This window comes from Panthera onca, chromosome B1 (genome assembly GCF_046562875.1).
Source record: "Panthera onca isolate mPanOnc1 chromosome B1, mPanOnc1 haplotype 2, whole genome shotgun sequence".
Classification (NCBI taxonomy): Eukaryota; Metazoa; Chordata; class Mammalia; order Carnivora; family Felidae; genus Panthera; species Panthera onca.
In genome coordinates, this window is record NC_138342.1 from 130372112 (window position 1) to 130394964 (window position 22853).

The 22853-nt window shown below is 35.7% G+C and overlaps 1 protein-coding gene, 1 non-coding gene and 1 pseudogene across 9 annotated transcripts in view; 2 read left to right on the plus strand and 1 right to left on the minus strand.

Moving 5' to 3' along the window:
* ARFIP1 (ARF interacting protein 1) overlaps positions 1-22853 on the plus strand; it is a 128310-nt gene that overhangs the window by 70132 nt on the left and 35325 nt on the right. For 5 of the 8 annotated variants that reach the window (XM_060653989.3, XM_078445685.2, XM_078445687.2 and 2 more), the window contains 4 exons: positions 3986-4081; positions 5666-5778; positions 14260-14481; positions 22459-22616. In XM_060653989.3, coding sequence (XP_060509972.1) covers positions 3986-4081; positions 5666-5778; positions 14260-14481; positions 22459-22616 — 589 coding nt within the window. The remainder of the gene's footprint in view (positions 1-3985; positions 4082-5665; positions 5779-14259; positions 14482-22458; positions 22617-22853) is intronic. The other 3 variants (XM_060653993.3, XM_078445689.2, XM_078445690.2) reach the window with 2 other exon arrangements.
* Positions 10370-10478, plus strand: LOC132693399 (U6 spliceosomal RNA). Its single transcript, XR_009616785.1, has one exon. It is a non-coding gene; the product is annotated as a U6 spliceosomal RNA (small nuclear RNA).
* On the minus strand, positions 20725-20828 carry LOC132693380 (U4 spliceosomal RNA; annotated as a pseudogene).

Consider the following 22853-nt stretch of genomic DNA (forward strand, 5'->3'; position numbering starts at 1 on the left):
TAAGGTGTTTTAAGTATTCCCAATGAAATTATTTAACTGACGTTTGGGTTAATCTCTTTTCCCTTAAGTAGAGAAATATTATACAATGATTGAAATTGACCATTATAAACTGTTGAGTGTAAGCATGGAAATGCTGATCAGTTTCACTTTCTTATTGATACATACTAGTCCTTCAGATTGGAATAAAAAATATGTTTCCTGATAATGGCAATAATGTATGTCTCTTTGAATTGGCTTTATTAAAACATTTTTTAAAATAAACTACATTGTTGATGTGTATATTAAAAAGATAATCATTCTACCATATGCAGATTAATTAAGCACTTACAAGAAAGTTGTAGTTTTTGTTTTCTGGGTTTTTTTTTTTTTAAAGAAAGTTGTTGTTTGGGGCGCCTGGGTGGCTCAATCGGTAAGTGTCTGGCTTTTAATATCAGTGCGGGTCATGATCTCATGGTTCAGTTTGTAAGATCTGGCTCTGTGCTGATAGTGTGGAGCCTGCTTGGGATTCTCTCTCTTCCTCCCCCACCTCTCTGCCCCTCTCCTGCTCTCTCCAGTGCTCTGTCTCTCTCAAAATAAATAAATAAACTTAAAAAAAAAAAAAGTTGTAGTTTTTGTTTTTTTGAGAGAGAGCGACAGAGAGAGACAGTGTTAGTGGGGTAGGGGCAGAGAGAGAGGGAGACACAGAATCTGAAGCAGGCTACAGACTCTGAGCTGTCAGCACAGAGCCCAGCACGGCTCAAACCCATGAACTGTGAGATCACTGACCTGAGCCTAAGTTGGACACTTAACCCACTGAATCACCCAGGCACCTCAAGTTGTAGTTGTTTTAAGTCCCTTGTTTGTGTTTTTGTTTTTGTTTTGTTTTGTTAATGTTTATTTTTGAGAGAGAGAGAGAGAGAGACAGAGCACAGGAAGGATAGAGAGAGGGGGGGACACAGAATCCGAAACAAGCCCCAGGCTCTGAGCTGTCAGCACAGAGCCCGACATGGGGCTCGAACCCACAAACCATGAGATCAGGACCTGAGCCGAAGTCACACGCTTAATCAACCCCTACCAAGCCACCCTCGCTCCCCTAAGTGTACTTGTTTTAAGGTATTTACAGATAAATTGGAATGAGAAAAAGTAACATGATTAAAGCTTCTGAAATAGATCTTATGAAAAAAACGTTAAAGGAGTTGGGGCTGTTTTTTTAGCTCTCTGGAAAAATGACTGAATGATAACAATGACTTTATTACTTGAATGATAACAATGACTTTATTACTTGAATAGTTGCTCCAAGAAAAGTATTAACCATTTACTTTTCCATCACTAGAGCAAATTTAGGAGAAATGATACTTAAGTTTAGCCTAACAACAATTATTGAAATCTACCTAACAAATACATTGCAAAATTAATAACAAGGAAATTATAAATAAATCAAAGCTCATGAGAGTGAAGTATACTTGGTACCTAGTTTTGTTTTAATGGGGTATCGATCATTACATACATATATTCATATTCCTAGAGTTCTGTTGTTGACGTGAAATGGAGCTAATTCCCCAAATTTAGTCCATTAGCAAGATTTTTGCTTTTTAAGAATTATTTTTTATTGGATAGTGAATGATTTTAGTAGCTAACTTCATCTAAATTAGTGGTTTAAAGGGTTGAAGTTACATAGAAATGATAATTTGAAGATAGGGAATATTGAAGATACAGAGAAGTGATAAAATTACCCTTGAAAGTAAAATGAGAAGGCTGAAGTACCCAGTTACCAGGGCACCATAGCTTTTGCTATCTTAGTTTGCAAAGTTCTGTATCATTTGTTGCATATATTATACACATCTCCTTTTGTGTCATGGGATTATTTCTTATGCAAGGTTAATAAACAGTAATAACCAGAACAACGGAGCTCTGTTCAGGGATCATCAAGAAATGGAACTATAGTAGTTGTCTTTTATTTAACGCTTCCTTCTATGATAGAAACCTTTGTGCCTTGGAGAGTAGAGATAGTCTTTGTTTAAAATGGTGATTGGATTGGATAACCTATTTAAATGCCTTCTAACTCAACAAGTAACTTATGGATCAGTGTTTCCTGTATTGAATTTAATAATGGAGATTTTTATGGTGTGAATTCAGAACATCTGAGTCTCTGATAAGCTGTTTTAACCCCTCTGGGTTTTCTTCTGTGGTTTAATGTCAGAGTTAGTTGATTTCTGTCATTCCTTCTAGTTTTAAATTTTATGGTTCGGCAGATTTAAAGAGATAAATATCTCTCACTTTGAAGGGTAATGCTAGTCTATTTCGATCTATTGTTTGGATTTTAATGTTAGATCTAGTTCATTTTAAGGTTTTCTTATTATTAAAAGTGGTGACTGTTTCTCCATCAGATCTTAGTATATCTGGAATATAACCAGTTATTACTAACTCTAAGTAAAGAAATTTGATCTTAATTTCTGTCCTATTAGAAAATTTTAATTATAAATTTGATTCATTTCTAGAGAACTGGAAGAGAGTATAGCTGAAATAAAAGATGCTTATGGGTGTTAAAATATTTTCAACTGAATACTGAAGGACATTAATAATTTTTCAGCTTGCAATTATCATTCTCTTAAAGATGTACGACCTTCAGGCTTTAAAATAAAGAAAGCAGTTGAAGTTATAAGTTTTCCTTGGTTTAATACTGGACATTATCAACAATGTTGGATAGTCCGTTTTCTCACTTTGTAGATAACTAAGGCTCAGAGACATTAACTAATTTGCTAACATATTCCTGATACTATGTGGTAAATAGAGCCAGAATTTCAAACACAGAGTTAAGAATTTAAAATTCAGTTGTGTTTGATTAAAATACTATTTTTTTTTTCCCTTCAGTTCTCAAACTTGGTTGACTTAGAGAATAATCTGAGTGGCTTTTAAAAAACTATAGATGCCTAATGCACAACATGGTGACTATAGTTAATAATACTGTACTAGAAACTTGAAATTTGCTAATAGAATAGATCTCAAATGTTCTCACCACACAAGAGAAAGCAAAAGAGGTGATAGGTGTATTGGTTTGTGTGGTAATCGTTTCACAGCGTATACATATATCAAAACGTCACATTGTGCACCTTAAATATATATTTAAATTTTATTTGTTTAATAAATAAAAACAATTAAATGAAAAAATTAATACTGTCAAAAAAAACCCCCAAAAAACAAAAACCTTACAGATGCCCACTGATGACCAGTAGATGCAGTGGAGTGTCACAGCTATGCTTTAAAAGCTCCATTCTTATGATTAGCTAGAATAGCACTTTATATCAGCACTTCTCAAGCATCAGAATGCATACAAATCACGTAAGGATCTTATGAAAATGCAGATTCTAGTTCAGTAGGTCTAGGGCGGGACCTGAGTTTTTGCATTTTCAATGACCTTTCAGGTGAAATAATTGATATAGTTCCCTTGCATCCATAGTATGAATAGCAGTGATCTACACTATGTGCTATTGGATTTATGATGTAAAATTTTAGGCTATAATTCCTGTGAAGGCTGTGATTCATTCACATTTTTGTGAATTTTAGTTATAATTTTGATACATTTTTACATACCTTTGGATTTTTACTTGAAGAGCTTTCCTTCGAATGTAGGAGTAACGATGTACAAAATATTTCCTTAAGCTTTAAATCGTTCAACTGTGGAACTTTAACCACATTCTGTTAAGTGATTTGGAAATAGCAGAACCCAGGTAAAGTCCTGATTTTGCGAGGTCTTGCCAAGTTTCTTCCTATAGCTCTGTGTATTGTTTGGTTTCAACAGTTGGCATGAAAAGTTTCTACAAGAACTCAGCCTGGTAGCACCCATTTATTGTTAGTCCATTCTTGCAAGAAAGCAAACTATATTAATTCCAATTTTTAATCCTCGTTTTTGAGTATTTTAACGGAAATGTCATTAAACCTATATTCAGAGTGTACAACATGTGGAGGAGGAAAAGAGTTTTCACAGTTAAATGTCTACCCTTTTCAGGTTCCCCGGCACCACCATTGCCATCTGTTATGTCTCCTAGCAGGGTGGCAGCTAGTCGCCTGGCTCAACAAGGAAGTGATTTAGTTGTTCCTGCAGGTATTCTCTGCACTCACTGATTGGATAAAGCCCTTCTTGCTCCTTCTGAAACTAAACTAATTCACTCAGTTTCATAATCCCTTGCTTTATATTCTTAGGTGTGTGTAATTCTGGCTTTTGTGGTGGCTGCTTTTTTTTTTTTTTTTTCTTTTTTTAACAATAATGTAAATAATCTTTTCTAGCCATCCCTATCTTTCTGGCTTTTCAAAGTTATTAACTATCTTAAACCTGAAATTTAATTCCCTTTGATTTAAAAACATGGTAAAATTTGATTCATTTTAAATCATGTTTTCTTTGCTCTATAAAATGTAGATTCACTTATTTGATCCTCTCCGCTTTGCAGCTCTACTCTGTTGTCAGTTCAACAAAAAAGGAGCCTTCAACAATTGGGTTGTTCATTATTTGGAATGGGTCAAGTGGAAAATGTTGTGTCTTCCTATTTTCAACCACAGCTTACAAATAGCTTGCAGATTGCAACAAAAGAATATGTAATTTACCAGTTATGGCCAGTGAAAAACACTTGGGGAAAATGCATTTCTTTGCATTGAATTTGTTCTATACTTTAATATGCTCAATTGTACAAACAGGAAAAAGTTGAAGTACATATTTCTTTTAACATATGAAACTTTAACATTCTGTATTTTATTTCCATGAGGATTTTGTACATCTTGCATGTATTTGATTTTGCATACCGTTCTTGATCTGAGGTTGTGGTAAAGTTGTGGCAAAGGCTGGTCTGACTATAAGAGTAAGTCAGAAAAGAAATTTTTGCTGACTCTGAGTTTAAAACCATTTTTAAGAACTTTTTCTCTTTTCCTTATTTCATTGTTCTCTTTAAATTATGAAAATTTTTATTCTAAGTCATTAGTATCTTAAGCATTTAACTTTTTTTTTTCTATGAAAAACATTTTATTATAGGAACTATTTAGGTGCAGAGTTGCTTTTATGTCATAATTTCTTAGCTGTTGTAGCAATACATTGTCAGGGCTTTATACTGTATTAATTATGGCTTTTTGCAGGAGGGTGGGTGGTCTCTTGAGAAAAAAAGGAGGTACAATGTAGACCTTGTTTTAGCCTAGCCTTTCATACTGGTGGTAAGATATTTTTAATGACTATTTGAAATTTGGATTATATTTTTAAATCCTCCAAAATTATAGTAACATTCTGTTGTTGCTCTGTTCTTCATAGTATGATGAAAGGAGATCACTGTGAAGAGTTCATAGCCTTCCAGATTTTTACTGGCACAGTTTTTTTAGGGTCATGAGGCTATAAGAGTAATTGTCAAAATTTTGTTTTCTAGAAGTAAAGAGCTTACTTAGAAAAGAAGTTTGGTTACAACATTTTTTTTTTTTTTTTTTTAAGACAGGCAAGCCACATAACATTTGCATTTAATGGACAGAAATGTTTTTTAAGTGTTTGGAAATTATTCTCAATGATTCCAGGAAATTTGAGTTCTTCACTTTGTCAAAACCTTTTTATTTTTAAATGCATAACTAGTTTAACTTGAATAAGCATCAGTGGTTTGGTTTTTTACTTACTTGTCTTTATCTGGTTTGTGTTTTGTCTTTTGTTATGATCATGCAGGTGGCCAGAGAACACAGACCAAAGGTGGACCAGTTATTCTAGCAGATGAAATAAAAAATCCTGCAATGGAAAAGTTAGAGCTTGTTAGAAAATGGAGTCTGAACACCTACAAGGTTTGTTTGTTTGTTTGTTTGTTTGTTTGTTTGTTAATGTTTCCACCCTAACTGGCTCTAAGAATTTTCATTTGTATGTTATTCAAATTAGTGTTTTGCAAATGTATGAATATATAGGAGAGAATGATGCCATCTAAACATAAAAATACAGTTAGAAGATGAAGCATTTTGTTTCATTAATCTTTGTTTGCATAGTTGTAGTTTAAATAGTAGCAAAAGAGTAAAGTTACCAAAATGCTTATTAATTGATACATAATTGAAGAAGAAATATATTGCCTTAGAACACATTTAGCTGTAGAACTGCTGTAGATATGTCTGTCCCTACCTCCTCTTTTTGATACTTTATGGAACTGAATTGCAAAAGAGATACATTCATTATCCAGAGTTGGAATTCACTGATCTTATTATAATGACTGAGCATTAACTGTACATGTAGCATCAGTTTGCAAGTGAGTTGGACTTCAAAAGTTTATTGATGTTGTTAGTTGCATTGCTTCAGAGTAATTCGTGACTCTTTTTCTTATGACCTCTGTGAAACAATAAGCAGATTATTTAATCTATAGAATTTTTGATGTATTACAAAGAGCTCAAACCCCAAATCCACTTTAGTACCTTTGAATCTTAACAGGGACAAGACAGTAGAATTTAAAGAACAGTTAAGTGAATGAAAGCCCTAGCTGTTCAAGTTAGAGCAGTGGCCATAAAACCCTATGTTTGTGAATTGTTTGTGGGTATAGTGGTTTGCAAATCAAGGATTGTCTGTTATATTTTTATACAGAGCACATGTCTCTTATGTGTCTTCTCAAGAGTAACACAGAAGTGAGTTTATTCTTTCAGTTAATACTTTTTTTTACATTTTTAAAAATGTTTTGTTTATTTTTGAGAAAGAGAGAGAGCGTGCATACAAGGGAGAGGGGCAGAGAAAGAGGGAGACAGAATCCCAAGCAGGTGCCAGGCTCTGCGCTATTAGCACAGAGCCTGAAGCGGGGCTCAAACTCACGAACTGCGAGACCATGACCTGAACCGAAGCTGGACACTCAACCGACTGCACCACCCAGGTGCCCTTCGTGGTTAATACTTTTAAAATATGATCTGAAATCATCTACAAAAGTACAGGTTCTCTTAAGATGATAAAAGTACCCTGAAACATGCTCATGAATCTTTCTAAAAATTATTTAGTGTTTGTTAGAGAAAAGAAATAGACAGAAATTAAAGGCAGAAATCATGCAGGAACTGAAGTCCAAGAAAGAGAAGATCAAAGTCATGGCTAGAATCAAGTTACTCAAAAGTAAAATGGATGGCAAGCACAGTCCTAAATCAACCAAATCAAAATCTTATCCTTGAAGGATTATTGAAATGACAGTGCATGCCCAGTATAGCTCACAATTTGGAATGAAAAGGTAAAAAAGCCACAAGAACAGAGTCAAAGACACCCAATGTGGTCATTACACTTTGAGGTTCTTTTAGTAGAGAGGCATATGCCAGCCCAGACACACTGGGCTATAAATTCCATTAAACTCACATGACTTCGGGGCACCTGGGTGGCTCAGTCGGTTGAACGTCCCACTCTTGATTTCTGCTCAGGTCACGATCCCACGGTTCAAGAGATTGAACTCTGTATTGGGCTTTGCGCTGACAGTTTATTTAAGTTTAAATACACTTACAAAAATTTTTAAATGAAAAGAATAATTGTATAAGTTAGAACTTTCTTTTTCTCTTCTATTTATTTTTGAGAGAGAGAGAGCACAAGTGGGGGAAGAGCAGAGAGGGAGACACAGAACCCGAAACAGGCTCCAGGCTCTGAGCTGTCAGCACAGAGAACAGTGCGGGGCTCAAACTCAACAGACCATGAGATTATGACCTGAGCCGAAGTCGGACGCTTTACTGACTAAGCCACTCAGGTTCCCCAATTTTTTTTTTTCCAATTTTTTTAAAAAGTAAGCTGTAGGCCTGACATGGGGCTTGAACTCAGGACCCCAAGATCAAGAGTCTCATGCTCTACTTACTAAGCCAACCAGGCACCCCTCTCTTCTGATTGACACTACAATATCCCAATTAAGCTTTTTTTTTTTTTTTAATGTTTTTTATGTATTTTGAGAAAGAGAGAGCATGCATGTACTGGAGCAGGGGAGAGGCAGAAAGAGAGGCAGAGAGAGAATCCCAACCAGACTCTGCACTGTCAGTACAGAGCCCAACCTAGGAGTCAAACCCACAAACCGTGAGATCATGACCTGAGCCAAAACCAAAAGTCAGGTGCTTAACTGACTGAGTCACCCAGGTACCCCTCCTGATTAAGCTTTGATGAAAAAAAATGCAGTTAAAACTGAAAAACTTTTCAGTGTTTTCAGTTTTCAGTTAAAAACTCCTTTATTTAGTATTATGCTATGTGTGCAACATTTTAAAGGCTGGTCAGTTTCATTAACATAAACTTTTATAAAAAGGCTGAATGTGGTATGTCAATATAAGAGGTAAATATGGAGTCTTAATGATTCAACTCAGATTAGTGTAGAAGTAAAAGACAAAACAAGGGGGACAGATAATAAACATATAGGAAAACAAGATAAAGGGCAAGGGAAACGTGAACTAAAGGACGCAAGAGAGGAAGGCTCAAATGAACAAAAATCTTAAATTTCGTAATTTGTAACTACTAGAACTTTGTTCAGAAATAGGACCTGTATTTTTTTTTAAGCTTGTAGTGTTTTAATTTAATTTTTTTAAGTAATCTCTACAGCCAACGTGGGGCTTGAGCTCATGATACCAAGATGAAGAGTTCCATTCTCTACCAACTGAGCCAGCCAGGCACTGCTAAGGCCTGTATTCTTTAGGTTTCAAAATGTGTGAATATAGAATGTTCCTATTTAGAGGCAAATTTCATGAATAAATGAACAAAGGAATGGCTGAATAAATAAGTTTAATAAATAAATGAAACCCAGTCTGGTATGAAAGATGAATAAGTTAAATGAAAGGGAGCAAAAAGAGGAATTCCAAGCAGCAGGCAAATATAGCCTCATGAACAAAGTTGTAGACACGTGAGAAAGCATGGTTTGGGAAATCTCTGGATAACTGGTATCACTGGATCTTTGAGTGGGAGAGAAGAGCAGTAGGAGATAAACTTGGGAAGGCAGATGGGTCTGATTTATGCCATTCTAAAGACAGTGGGGATCAACTGAGCAATTTTAAGCAAGAGTGAACCATATTACACATCAAGCAGAGTAGAATATGCAGTGTAAGAGATTTTGTCAAGAAGCTATTAGAGTAGGGGCGCCTGGGTGGCTCAGTCAGTTATGTGTCCGCTCTTGGTGTCAGCTCTGGTCATGATCTCACAGTTTGTGAGTTCGAGCCCCACGTCAGGCTTTGCGCTGACAGAGCAAAGCCTGCTTGGTACTCTCTCTCTCTCTCTCTCTCTCTCTCTCTCTGTGCCCTTCCCCCCTCAAAACAGATAAACTTTAATTTTTTTTTTAGTGTTTGTTGATTTTTGAGAGAGAATGTGAGCCAGGGGAGGGGCAGAGAGAGGGAGACTGAGGATCCAAAGTGGGCTCAGCACTGATATCACAGAGCCCAATGCAGGGCTCGAACTCACGAACTGTGACCTCATGACCTGAGCCAAAGTCAGACGCTTAACCGACTGAGCCACCCAGGCACCCCTAAATAAACTTTAATTTTAAAAAAGAAGCTGTTACAGTAATGTGGGAGAGTAATTAAGACATGGACTATGGCTGTGAAGACTGGAACGGAGAAAAGGGGATAAAGTCAAACAATTTTAAGGAGGCAGAATCTACTTAATGACAAAGAAGATTTTAGTTTTGTATTTTTTTATTTTTAGAGAAAGAGAGCATGAGCAGAGAGGGGCAAAGGGAGAGAGAGAGTCCCAAGCAGGCTCCATGCTCAGCACAGAGCCTGACACAGGGCTCGATCCCACGACCCGGGCATCATGACCTGAGCTGAAATCAAAAGTTGGACGCTCAACCAACTGAGCCACCCAGGTGCCTCTGTGAAAGATTTCAGACCATATTTTAAAAGTATTAACTGAAAGAATAAATTCACTTCTGTGTTACTCTTGAGAAGACGCATAAGAGACGTGTGCTCTGTATAAAAATACAGACTATTCCTGATTTGCAAACCACTACAGCCACAAACAGTTCACAAATAGAGTGTTATGGCCAGTGCTCTAAGTTGAGCAGCTAGAGCTTTCATCCACTTAACTCTTCTTTAAATTCTACTGTCTTGGCCCTGTTAAGATTTGAAGGTACTAAGTGGATTTGGGGCTTGAGCTATTTGTGATACATTAATCACCAAAAGGCTTTCCGTCAACAAGAATATTTAGCACTTCCTTTATTGGTTGTTAATTTGGGCTCTAAGACCAGGCTGGTGGTTTAAACCAAATCTATAATGGGAACAAATGTAAGTTTAGGCCCTGAATATAAGTATTCTTAAGTATTATTTTAATCTACCTGATTTTATTCATAAAATTTGAATCCAAAGTTTATTTATGTTCTTACTTATTCTCATCTGCAGGAATAGTAGTGAATAGTGAACTCTGGTTTATTCCTTTTGTTTTTGTATTTTCCTAGTAGAGAATAGAGTATTTTTAGTGCTTGCTTCAGCAGCACACATACTAAAAAATTGGAACGATGCGGAGAAGATTAGCATGGCCCCTGTGCAAGGATGACACACAAATTTGTGAAGCATTCCATATTTCTGGGGATGGGTGAAATAGGTGAAGGGGATTAAGAGTACACTTATCTTGATGAGCACTGAGTAATATGGAAGTGTTGAATCACTGTATTGTACACCTGAAACTAACGTAACACCATATGTTAACTGTATTAGAATTAAAATAAAATAAATCTTACTTTAGGGGCGCCTGGGTGACTCTGTTGGTTAAAAGTCTGACTCTTGATTTTGGCGCAGGTCATGATCTCACAGTTTATGGGATCAAGCCCTACATCGGGCTGACAGCATGGAGCCTGCTTGGGAGTCTCTCTCTGCCCCTCCCCCTGCCAAATAAAGAAATAAACTTAAAAAAAAAAAAGAATTAAAAAATAAATTTTAACTTACTATTATTTTTTTAAAGATTTTATTTTTAACTAATCTCTACACCTAATGTGGGGCTCAAACTCACAGCCCTGAGATCAAGAGTTGCACATTCTACCAAAAGAGCCAGATGCCCCCCAAGATAAAATAAAGGTAAAAAAAATTTTTTTTTAAAGAATAGACTAGGGGCACCTGCCTGGCTCAGTCAGTGGATGAGCCAGCATGCAGTTCTTAATCTCAGGGTTGTAAGTTTGAGCCCTATGTTGGGTGTAGAGATTTTTTACTTAAAAATTAAAAAATCTTAAAAAAGAAAAGAATAGAGTACTTTTAGAAGTCCATTTTATTATTATTTTTATTTATTTAAGAATAATCTCGGTTTCAGCATTCAGAGCTGTTTGGCATGTTTCACAAACATTAATAAATACTTTTTTTAAATGTTTAAGAATTTGCCATCAGTATTCACACCTCAAATTAATCTTTGTTGCCTTTAAGCCAGTATCTTTTAAACTTTCATTCCTGTTTTTCTTGTCATATTGCCTTATTCATTTACTGGTTAACCTATTTCCCCTGTTCAATTTCTAGTATTTTCTTTTATGGTCCCTACTTCCCTATCCTTCACCATTAATAACTCTTTTAGTGTCTGTCAGCTTATACCATGAAATTATTCTTTTGATAGTATTTAAGTGTTTTTATTCACTTTTTGGTTTTACAGAAAAAGCTCTTGGTGCTATTTAAATACTCAGAGTACACAGTGACTATCTTGTAAATTCATGACCTGTATGACAATGATTCACAGTATTTTGTATACTGTTTATCACTTTATTATATTCACCCTCCCCCAAGTAGGAGATCTACATAGAGCAGTAATTTACTTTTGCTTCTTTCTGTCCCTTTAATCTTGCTCCTTTTGTCTCATTATCTTAATGGATTCTTAATTTATAAGTATGGAAAACTGAATGGGACTGCCAGCTCATTGTAATTCATCTGCATTTTCAGGAATGTAGGCTATCTGAAGTACTCTCACTTCCAGGTTACTTAGATTGTCCTTAAGGTTGTACGTTATCCATATTAGAATACAAGGTTGGAAAGTTCCATTTCAACACTTGTTTCCAGTGTCAAGATTTAACATGCTTCATAATCACTGTCACCTTATGCTTCTTACTGCCCTGGCTTCCTGGAAACAAAAAACATTCCCTCATTAAACCTTTGACCCTGCTGTCTGCTTATAGCTGTTATTTCTGAGGAAAAATGGCCACTCAGACAACAGTAGACATTTCTTTCATTTTGTCCAGTCTACCAAGCTTCTTCAATGAATTCTGGCTTCTTGACTTTGAACAGACTGTTTTATCTGGGTTGCTGTGGAAGGCACCACATGCTTTGGCTTTCAAATGGAGTAAATGTGTGTGATGATATTGCACAGGGAAATAAATCTGTTTTGTGTGGGTGAATGCAATGGTATATCTCCTTTATTTCGTTACCATTTCAGGTAGTATTTCTTGCTGATGTTTCCCTCATAAAAATGACAAGTCTGCAGTTAAGCTTTTCTCTGGATATGATTTTAATCTCCTGAGTGTGTGTTTGTATGTTTTCCTTAGAAATAGTTTTATCTCTCTTCTGTGGGTTCGACCTCTCACCTTTCCTATCACTTTCCGTATAGTTAATTTCTCTACCTTAAAAAAAAAAAAAAGAACTCCTTTATTTTTAAAGGTTTATTCACAAAGATCCTTAATTGGGGTGTGAGGGTGGCTCCGTTGGTTAAGCATCCAACTCTTGATTTTGGCCTAGGTCATGATTTCATGGTTTGTGAGATCAAGTCTCACATTGGCCTCTGCACTGACAGCAGAGCCTGCTTCGGATCCTCTCTCTCCCTCTCTCTCTCTCTCTCTCTCTCTCTTTCTCTCTCTGTCTCTGCCCCTCCTCTGCTCGTGCTCTCTCTCTCAAAATAAATGAATAAACTTAAAAAAAAAAAAAAAGATCCTCAGTTGATGAGAACAGAGAATATGTCAGGGAATTCATTTCAATTTTAAATAGAAAAGTATGAGTAGTACATAATATACTGACATTAGTAGGATAAATATAGATTTATATGTATTGACAAGGAAAAGTCTCAAGATACTTGTTCATAGGAAAAATATTGAGGATATTATGTATAGCGTAGCCTGGTCTCATGTTTACTTGACAAATATCACATATGTGAGTATAGAGGTTTACAGAAGAGTTTAGACTATGTAAATAGCAGTTTTCTGTTATTTAGGGGGATTCAAGGAAGAGAAAATTCAACTTTTATTTCATTCATTATGTTAATTTTTGGAGTAGATATTAGTTCTATAACCAAAACTTTGAAAGATGTGATAAAAGAGCAAATTTGTAAAGTTTAAAAATGACAATATTTATTTATTACTTTTTTAGAATATTTTTGTTAACTTTAAATGATGAAAAGCTTATTAGTGCCCTATACGGTTACTCTTATATTATTGAGTAGTGAAGTTGTTTATAATTTTTTTATTGCTAACAAAAATTTCCTGTATTATTATTTCTGGGTTAGGACACAATAATATCATAATTTAATACTATTCTTTCTGAATAAAGTAAAAGAATCCAGGAATGTCTAATCTCTACCTCTTTCTCTTCCTCCTTCCCTTCCCCAACCCCTGTTTCTCTCTCTTTCTACCCCTTTCTCTCTCCTCATTCTTTCCCACCTCCACCTCTTTATTCTTTCTCCTTCCTGTTTTCCCTTCATTCCTCCTATTCACACACATACACACAGCTAGTTTAAGAGGAAGATTGAAGGAAGAAAAGCATTTGAAACAAACAGGAGAGTAGAATTTTGGTATGTTTATTATTCCTCTATTAACAACCCAGTAATATTCTTAAGTCACTGCCAAGGATCTCAGTTGTTGTAAATAATCTACCCAAGTACACTAAGCCCGAAATAGGATTATGTGAGAGAGCTTATCTAGCAGTATATAAATTAGCTCTCTTAGTCTTAAAACTTCTTCTGATTAGTGGGACGCCTGGATGGCTCAGTTGGTTAAGCGTCCGACTTCGGCTCGGGTCATAATGATCTCACAGTTTGTGGGTTTGGGCTCCGTGTCGGGCTCTGTGCTGACAGCTCGGAGCCTGGAGCCTGCTTCGGCTTCTGTGTCTCCCTCTCTTTCTCTCCCCTTCCCTGCTCGTGCTCTGTCTCTCAAAAATAAATTTAAAAAACATTAAAAAAAAAAACTTGCTCTGATTAGTAATAGTAGATATTACTGGTAAGTTTATTTGAGTCTGAGTGAACTTCTAAGTGGACTGATAGTTTTCAGTTTTTTTAAGGGTAGCTTGTTTGAAGCCAAAAATGCTACATGCCAAATGCTCTAGCATTAGTACTTTGGATCCTATATTACTCTTTTCTCTTTTGTTCTTTTTTTTTTTCTTCCTAAACAAAGTGCATCTTTCCACTTTTAGTGTACTCGACAAATTATCTCTGAGAAGCTAGGCCGTGGATCAAGAACTGTGGACCTTGAACTTGAAGCTCAGATTGATATATTAAGAGATAACAAGAAAAAATATGAAAACATTTTAAGACTGGCTCAGACACTGTCGACCCAGCTTTTCCAGATGGTGCATACCCAAAGGCAACTTGGAGATGCATTTGCTGACCTGAGTTTGAAGTCCCTAGAACTCCATGTAAGATTATTTTAAATAACTATTGGAGAGTGTGGAGGAGGAGAACGGCAATAGTATTCCAAGATATAATTTGTTATGTTTCTGATTTGCTTAACTCTTAATAAAACTGGAATCTTGAGGTGTTCTTTCAAGATACTTTATATGATTTTTAATAAGGCCCAAGTGACCGGAGATGTCAGCTGGAGGTTTCAGGGGAAGGGAACTTGGTTAGAGGAAAGGAAAAGGAAAATACTCAACCTGCTTGAATCTAGAAAGAATCATAGCTCTGTGTATGTGAGCATGGATAAAAAGTAAATTCAGGTACCTATTGAAAATCTCTTACCAGTTGTCCAAGTATCTTGAACAAATAGTAACGTGCTTGACTGGATTCATAATATACTTTTACTGACTCATTAATAGGAATTGTGAATTTTAGAGATTAAGAATTTTAGAATAATTATGAAATCATTTTTCTGTATATATCCCTATAAGCATTCAGCAGAGAATTCCTAAGAATTTCTTAAGATATATGAAGTGTTTTCTTTGATGTCTTTTTTTTTTCCTCACCTGGAGCCAAAAGGTGCAAAATCCCTTTCCTACAGACATCTAACTTGAAGAGTTAGATAATTTAGAGCATTAAGGCATTTGATAATATCTACAGTCTTGGAAAAGAAAGTTTGGCTAGACATGGCAATATATATCATAATAGCAAAGAATACTGAGATTCAATTCTGAGTCATTAGATAGACAAAAAGAGCTAATCGAATATTTGGGAAGCTGATTAATCATAACAGCTGCAATTATTGGGTGTCCACAATTTCACTGTAATGATCCGGGTGCTTTATAGCCATTATATCATATAATTTATGTAGCAAGACTGCAAGAAATGTTATCCCCATTTTATAGATGAGGAAACTGAAGCCAAGAGAAGTTAGGTAATTTTTATAAGATCACAAAACAAATAAGAGGTAGAGCTTAAAATTGTATTTTATATATAGAATTTATTTGTATTTTATACATACGGACACACACGTATTTGTTTTGTTTAGTAGCCAAGGCCATGTACAGACAGTGAGGCCAGGAGGGGGCACCTCTGGGTGGAGCTCACCTCTGCATGTGCACAGGAAGGAGCTACCAGGCCTGTCTATGTTTCTCAGTGGCCTTTTGGCTGTCCCTTGTAAGTAGAATATTTAGAGGGTCTGTGATCTAGAGAAAAACCCCCACAGTGTGGAAGGAGGTAGCCAGGGTATAGGATCTGCAGAAGTGCTGCAACAGTGTTCTCAGTGTTCTCAGTAATGCTACATTCAGTAGACCCTGTTAATTATAGTAGTTAACACGGATTAGGAGTTTACTATGTGCCGAATACTGTTCTAAGTGGTTTATCTATGTATTAGCTCATTTAATGCTCTGTCTTAGCTAGTAGGAGGTACCTTTGATATCTTTTCTAGATGTCAGATCCTTTTGTTGTTGTTTTTATAGAACTGAGAGGTTAATCCTCCGTATTTATGTCCATTGGACCCAGTTTGAGTTTTTGAGTTTTTTTTTTTTTTAACGTTTATTCATCTTTGAGAGACAGAGACAGCGTGAGCAGGAGAGGGGCAGAGAGAGAGAGGGAGACACAGAATCAGAAGCAGGCTCCAGGCTCCGAGCTGTCAACACAGAGCCTGACGCGGGACTCGAACTCAGGAACTGCAAGATGATGACCTGAGCCAAAGTTGAACACTCAACTGACTGAGCCACCCAGGCGCCCTGAGTTTCTTGGTTTTTTTTTAAAGTAGGCTTCATGCCCAGTGCAGAGCCCAGTGAGGGGCCTGAACTTGACCCTGAGATCAAGACCTGAGCTGAGATCAAGAATCGGATGCTTAACTCAGTTAAGCCACTGAGGTGCCTCTAATTTTTGAATTTCTTATTTGAACATTTCTAACCCTTTGCAAGGATTGATATTTTATGAGTTTTAGTCCAGTGAGAAAATGTACTTATTCCTTTTTTTTTTTTTTTAACAGAATACAACTTTTTATCTTACAACTACCATACGGGTCCATTGGAAATCAAAGACACAGAATGGGATCTTAATGATCATATTTTGCTACTTAAAACATTTTGCTATTTCATCATCTTAGGAATTATTTCATCATTACTCATCAGTTATTTCCAACCATGTTAAAAATTACCAAGATGATAAGAAAATAAAAGAATGATAGCATTTCCTAGAAAAAGTGAAATAGATAAGTATTCTTTGTGTTTCCAAAATGAAATCTGAAGAAACTGTTTCTGTAGTTTTTTTTTTAATGTTTATGCAACATAGTTGAAAATGTAGAATTTTTCCTTTTTTTCCCATAATGGCAAAGAGAAGATACTACCAGAGGAAGATATTTCACAATTACTAGACAAATCAGAAGATGACTGCAAAGAGACAGCAGCAAAGATACTCAACGGTGATGACAAAATAGATAATACAAGTGAAATCTGAGTTTATGAGTCTTCTGATGATGAGATACTAGATGAGTTTTCTTAAATTCAAGAGCCAATGAGTTTTTAAGGACAAAAAGGAAATGTGGTACTATATTAGTCCAGTTCTCTACACAAACAGAACCAATAGGATATGTAGATATGTAGAAAGATGTATTTTAAGAGATTGGTTCACAGCACTATGGAGCGTTGGTACATCTAAAACCTGTAGGGTAGGCTGGCCGACTGGAGACTCAAGGAATGTGAGTTGCAGTTTGAGTCCGAAGGCAGTCTGTTAGCAGAATTCCTTTTTCTTCTAGGGAGGTCAGGTGATTGGATGAGACCCACCCACATTGCAGAGGACAGTCTGCTTTACTGCTTTTGCACTCCACCAATTTAAATATTACTCTCATTCAAAAAACACCTTCACTGAAACATCCAGAATAATATTTGACCAAACATCTGGACATCATAGCCCAGCCAAGTTGACATGTAAAATTAATCATCACAGGTAGTTTTATCTAGTTAGTAGTTTAATAGGCATGACACCATCATGCAGCATTTTTAAACAAGAATTTGGACTATCCTATTTTGCTAAAAAGACATACTATATTCTTCTTTTATGATGCTTATACTCCAAAACATACTTGATATGATTTCTTAGTGAACAAATGGCTAAAGTCAAATGTGTATGCAGAAGTGATTTGAAGGAAATAATGTAAGAAATAGAAAATTTATTGGATTGAACATTCTAACTCGTGTTTGTAAATATAAAAATAATGGTAAACTAGAACCTATTAGAGACTATGAAATTTGGAGTCAGTATTTACAGGGTGGATATTTTTGTATCAGGATTTTCCAGAGAAAACCAATAGGAGATGTGTACATAACACACACTGTACACACACACACACCAGCACACACACATTTATTTTAAGGCATTGGCTCACCCAGTTGTGGGACTTGGCAAGTCTGAAATCCTAAAGGTAGGTCAGTAGTATAGAAACTCAGGCCAGATTTCTAATGTCACAATCTTAAGGCAGAATTCTCCTCCAGGAAGCCTCAACCTTTTTGCTTGGAAGAGCTGATTAAATGAAGTCCATTCATATTATGGAGAATAATCTCTTGAAAGTCAACTTTAAATCATATCTGGAATGTTTATTATTGTAAATGTTAATCACATCAACAAAATCTGTATCTTGTTATTCTAGGATTTTACCTTTAAGTAATCTCTACACCCAACATGGGGCTTGAACTCACAATCCCAAGATCAGAGCTGTACACTGTTCCAGCTGAGCCAGCCAGGCACCCCCAAAATCTGTATCTTCATAGCAGCATCTAGACTGGTATTTGACCAAATAACTGGACACTTTAATCAAGTTGACACATAAAATTAACCATCATCATTAAGCCATACTTAATCTCCAAATAAAGACAGTAACAAAGTCTTACTTTCACCTAACGTGATATGACTATCCTGCATACTCTCAAAGACTCAGTAACCTATTCCCCAGAAGAGGATGCAGAGTTCTTGAGTGACATTCACTTTTTTCCTTGATATCCTGTAAGTTAAGTTCTACGATGTAAAATTAATAATATATCTTATGTTGTATGCTAAGGGGATAAGAGAGGGAAGAAAACAAAGTTATTTGCTTTATATACACACACACATATTAGTAACAAAATAGAACAGTTATAGTCCTCAGTTGTAGAAATTGTTACAAGGTCTTAGCTTCTTCCACTACCCATTCCATATTACATTGGCTCTAGCACCTCAGCCTTTCATGGTTCTTTGCCTGGTGGGATGACCCAAACCTTCATTCCTGAAGGGTCCAGGTCATTGGTAGTCCTGACTGAAATGGGTTGTTGTAGTTTCCATTGACATTAGTCACAGGGCCTGGTAGTGCTAAGAGATGCCCTAAGAGGTTGCCTATATTCCAGGCAACCTCTTCCTTATCAGTCCAGTTTCCTTTCTTTCGGTAATCGGGATCAATTATGCAAGCCAGCAAAATAACTCTCTTCTTTGTCAATGGATTGTTCTTGAAAAAAAGTTTATAGAGTTCAGTAACGAAGAGCTGGTGTTCACTTCCTTCTGCCTTAGGACAGGAGATTCATTGACAATACTTAGCACAGGCATGGCACGTAGTGGCACTGAAGAAAGTATGATGGTTATGGCTGTTTGGGGATTGTGGCATTTGGGAAGGAAGATTTTAAAGATCAGTTCAGTTCTTTCATTTTCTGGAGAAACAACCAGTATCCAGCAGTAGAGAAAACAGATCTGAGGGGGACAGGAGATGGAACTTTATTGAATGCCTGTCATCTGTCAGAAACTTTATGAAGGTTCTCTTATTACGCTTCCTATCAAACTTGTAAGGGAATTATCTTCATTTTATTACTAAGAAATTGACACAAAAAGAATTTGAGTTATTCATACAAGAGACAAATCCAGTCAGCAGAATCAGGGTAGGAAATCCCAAACTGAATTCCCAAACTCAATTTTTACCATTTATGTGCCTCTGACTCCCAGTTGTGTTCTACCATGGCACCTCATTAAGTTGTTTTTTCTCAGTTTAGAAAGTAACATATACTTCAAGATTAGGGAATTTCACACAGTCCATAATATCGTCAATTATCAGTTAGTACCTGTGAGACTAATTTTTTATTGCTTTGCATGGTTTAAATTAACCCACTTGTTATTAATTAGGTAATAATTTATAGTACTAAAATTGGAGGTTTTAGATCCAGTGGCCGTTTCTATTATTTGGTCCTAATGTATAAGTTTAATGGGAAATAGTGGTCATTTACATCTGGTAAATGTTGTAAATGATGTAGGAGCTGCTAAAGAGAAAAAAAATTGAAATGTTTTGAAACTTTATTCTTTCCCTGTACAAAGCAAACAAATATTGAGATTAAGGAATTGTATTGGCCTTCGCTGTTCAGCAGCAGATTAGAACCAGGGCCCTGTTCTTAATGCATATACCCTTTGATTACTTTATGTACAGTTTATTTGTAATTGTGAAGGCAGTGTACAATGTATAAAATGTCCCTGCCCAACCAGAAATACTGAGACAACTTATCAACTAAAGGAAGTTTATGAATCAAATCGTGTTTTACTTATTTTCAGTGCCAAAAAAGCATACTTAATTATAAAAGAGCATACTTAATTTATGTGTTTCTTTATAATGCATATACATAATATATTCATTTCTTTCTGGCGTCCCAGTTGTATATCTTTTTATTACTATGTCTCTTGTACCTTACTATAAAAAAAGCCCTTTAATTCTAGCTAGTTTTCAAATTATACATTAAAACCTTAAGTTTTATATTCACAGAATTACAGGTGGGATTTATATTCGTGAAACAGAACAGTGGCAGTTTACTCTTCCTATCTGCTTTGAATTTAGGCCTGTTTTGTTATTGTAAATACAGTATTGCAAATTCTGCTTTACAACTTTTCAACCTGCTGCTGTTTCATCTTAGTACACTCTGGGGTTTTTTATTTGTTTGTTTTTAGTAAAAGAGTAGTCTTCTAGGTTGTATAGATCTCTCTGGTTAAGTTAGGACTTGTGGCATTTTCAGTGTTAATGTAAAATTGTGGATGTTGAGAAGTTTTAGATATGAACAGTGTTACAGGGGTATGTTTTAATCATATATACTTTGTTATACAGTGAGTAGAAAAGGCTTTCTTATTTTTTATGAACCATGGTATTAACACCAGTTTAACTTCGTATTTTTCTTGCTCTTATTTATAGAATTTTTAATTTTACCCTGTGTCTCTTAATGAATGCCAAAGACAATAAGTACTTGTAGTATGTTATGTGAACTTTTTCTAAAAGTTGTAAAAATGTTTTCTCTTGTATTAGCAACAATAGCTCCTCGGATAAACCTCATTGGCTACAATACTGCCACTGCACAAAGCTTGTTTTCTCTTGTATTATTCTACTTCTAGTAGCATTTTTGTTTGCTTGTTTGTTTTGGACAGAGAGAGCAAGAGAGTGAGCAGGGGAAGGGCAGATGGAGAGGAGAGATAGAATCTTAAGCAGGCTTCACACCCAGCCTGATGTGGGGCTCATGCTTGATCTCATGACCACGAGATCATGACCTGATGTGAAATCGAGAGTCAGACGCTTAACTGACTGAGCCACCCAGGCGCTCATACTTCCAGTAACATATAGTCTTCAGTATATAACTTAGCTTGCAAATACTTGATGCCAAAAAGCTTCAGCTGTCCTGCCTTTCATTTTCGTTTTTATATACATTAATTGATACTCCCTTTATGTAATCCTGTATCTGCCAATATTTACAAATCAAGGTTTATAAAATCTTGAAGACTGATTCCAGAGTAAACAGTTATATGGATGTCTCTTAAATGGAAAATGCTTTTAGCACAATAAAGATAATCTTACTTTCTTGCTATTTATTAGTATTGAATATTTTATCACCTAGAAATTGAATTATATCTGTAGCACTAACATTAAACTTGCATTTTCTAATATTTAATTTAATGTTATATGTTTTTTCAGCTGAAATTAAAAAGTGTTTCATAACTTCAGAACTCTGAAGATATGACCAAAGTTTTTATTTGGTCAGATGTGTCCTCATAATAGGTTAATTAATCAAACTTGGACTGGAAAACCAGTCCAAGTTTGAAAATTAGAGTTACAACTTGCCATATCTGAAGGAGTTATATGTAATATTTTCTAAGCCAAGACTCAGTTTATTCAGAGAGAATGTGCTCAAACTGGTGTTGAGTGATCCTTCCCCAGCCGTGCACCTACGTAGACCTGAGCTTGGGAGTCAACTAGTCACTGAGTTTACAAAGAAACGTACATTGTTAATATTTATAGACTGAGGAGATTATGTCAAAACACAAAAATTGCAATCTGTCTTATGGCTGAAAGTTTTAGTCAATTGTTAACCTAATTTGGTTGTGAAAGTTATAGTTTTCTTTGATTAATAATCTGCTATATTTTTCTTTTTAACAGCTGTGCTTATAGTATAGTAGAAACAAAACATGGAAATGAAAATATTCTTTCTATTTCAAGTAGTTTAACTTTCAAAATCATTTAATTTTAGCTATACATCTGAGCTGATGGCAATTTTGGTTTATTAAACTTTTTTGGTAACTATATAGCTAGCTAGCTGTGATTTAGATTTCCGTTTATTTAAACATTAAATGAAAAAACTTCTGGGGCGCCTGGGTGGGCTTCAGTCAGTCAAACATCTGACTCTTGATTTCGGCTCAGGTCATGATCTCACAGTTCATGTAATTAAGCCCTATGTCTGCAGTGTCAGTGCAGAGCCTGCTTGGGATTCTCTCTCTCTCTCTCTCTCTCTCTCTCTCTCTCTCTCTCTCTCTCTCTGTGTGTGTGTACCCCACCCCCCTCCTCAAAATACATAAATAAATAAACATTAAAAAAATAAAAGAAAAAACTTCTATAGCTAAGTATTTTAAGTCAAATATTTTCCCATTAGTGATATGTTTGAGATTTTTTTTGTCACATTCACTAACTTATTAGTGGGTAAGTTAAGGTGACTTTTTTGTTTTAGGAAGAATTTGGCTATAATGCAGATACCCAGAAGCTACTGGCAAAAAATGGAGAGACTCTTCTTGGAGCCATTAATTTTTTTATTGCCAGTGTGAACACTTTGGTGAATAAAACAATTGAAGATACATTAATGACTGTGAAACAATATGAAAGTGCGAGGTAGGTGTAAATTTTCATTATATTGTCTGTTTGCAGATGGTACATAATTCATTTAAGGTCTTAGATTGCATGTGATAGAAGTCAACCCAGAAAAAGAATGCAGTGCAAGGTTATAGGATAGCTCATAGAACTAATAGAAAGGCAGGAGAACAGATTCTAGAAACAAGCAGGAACAAAAGTCAAGGTAATGCCTCAGAAGAATCTAATTAGGACCTCGAGGCTGGGTACCTCTGGTAC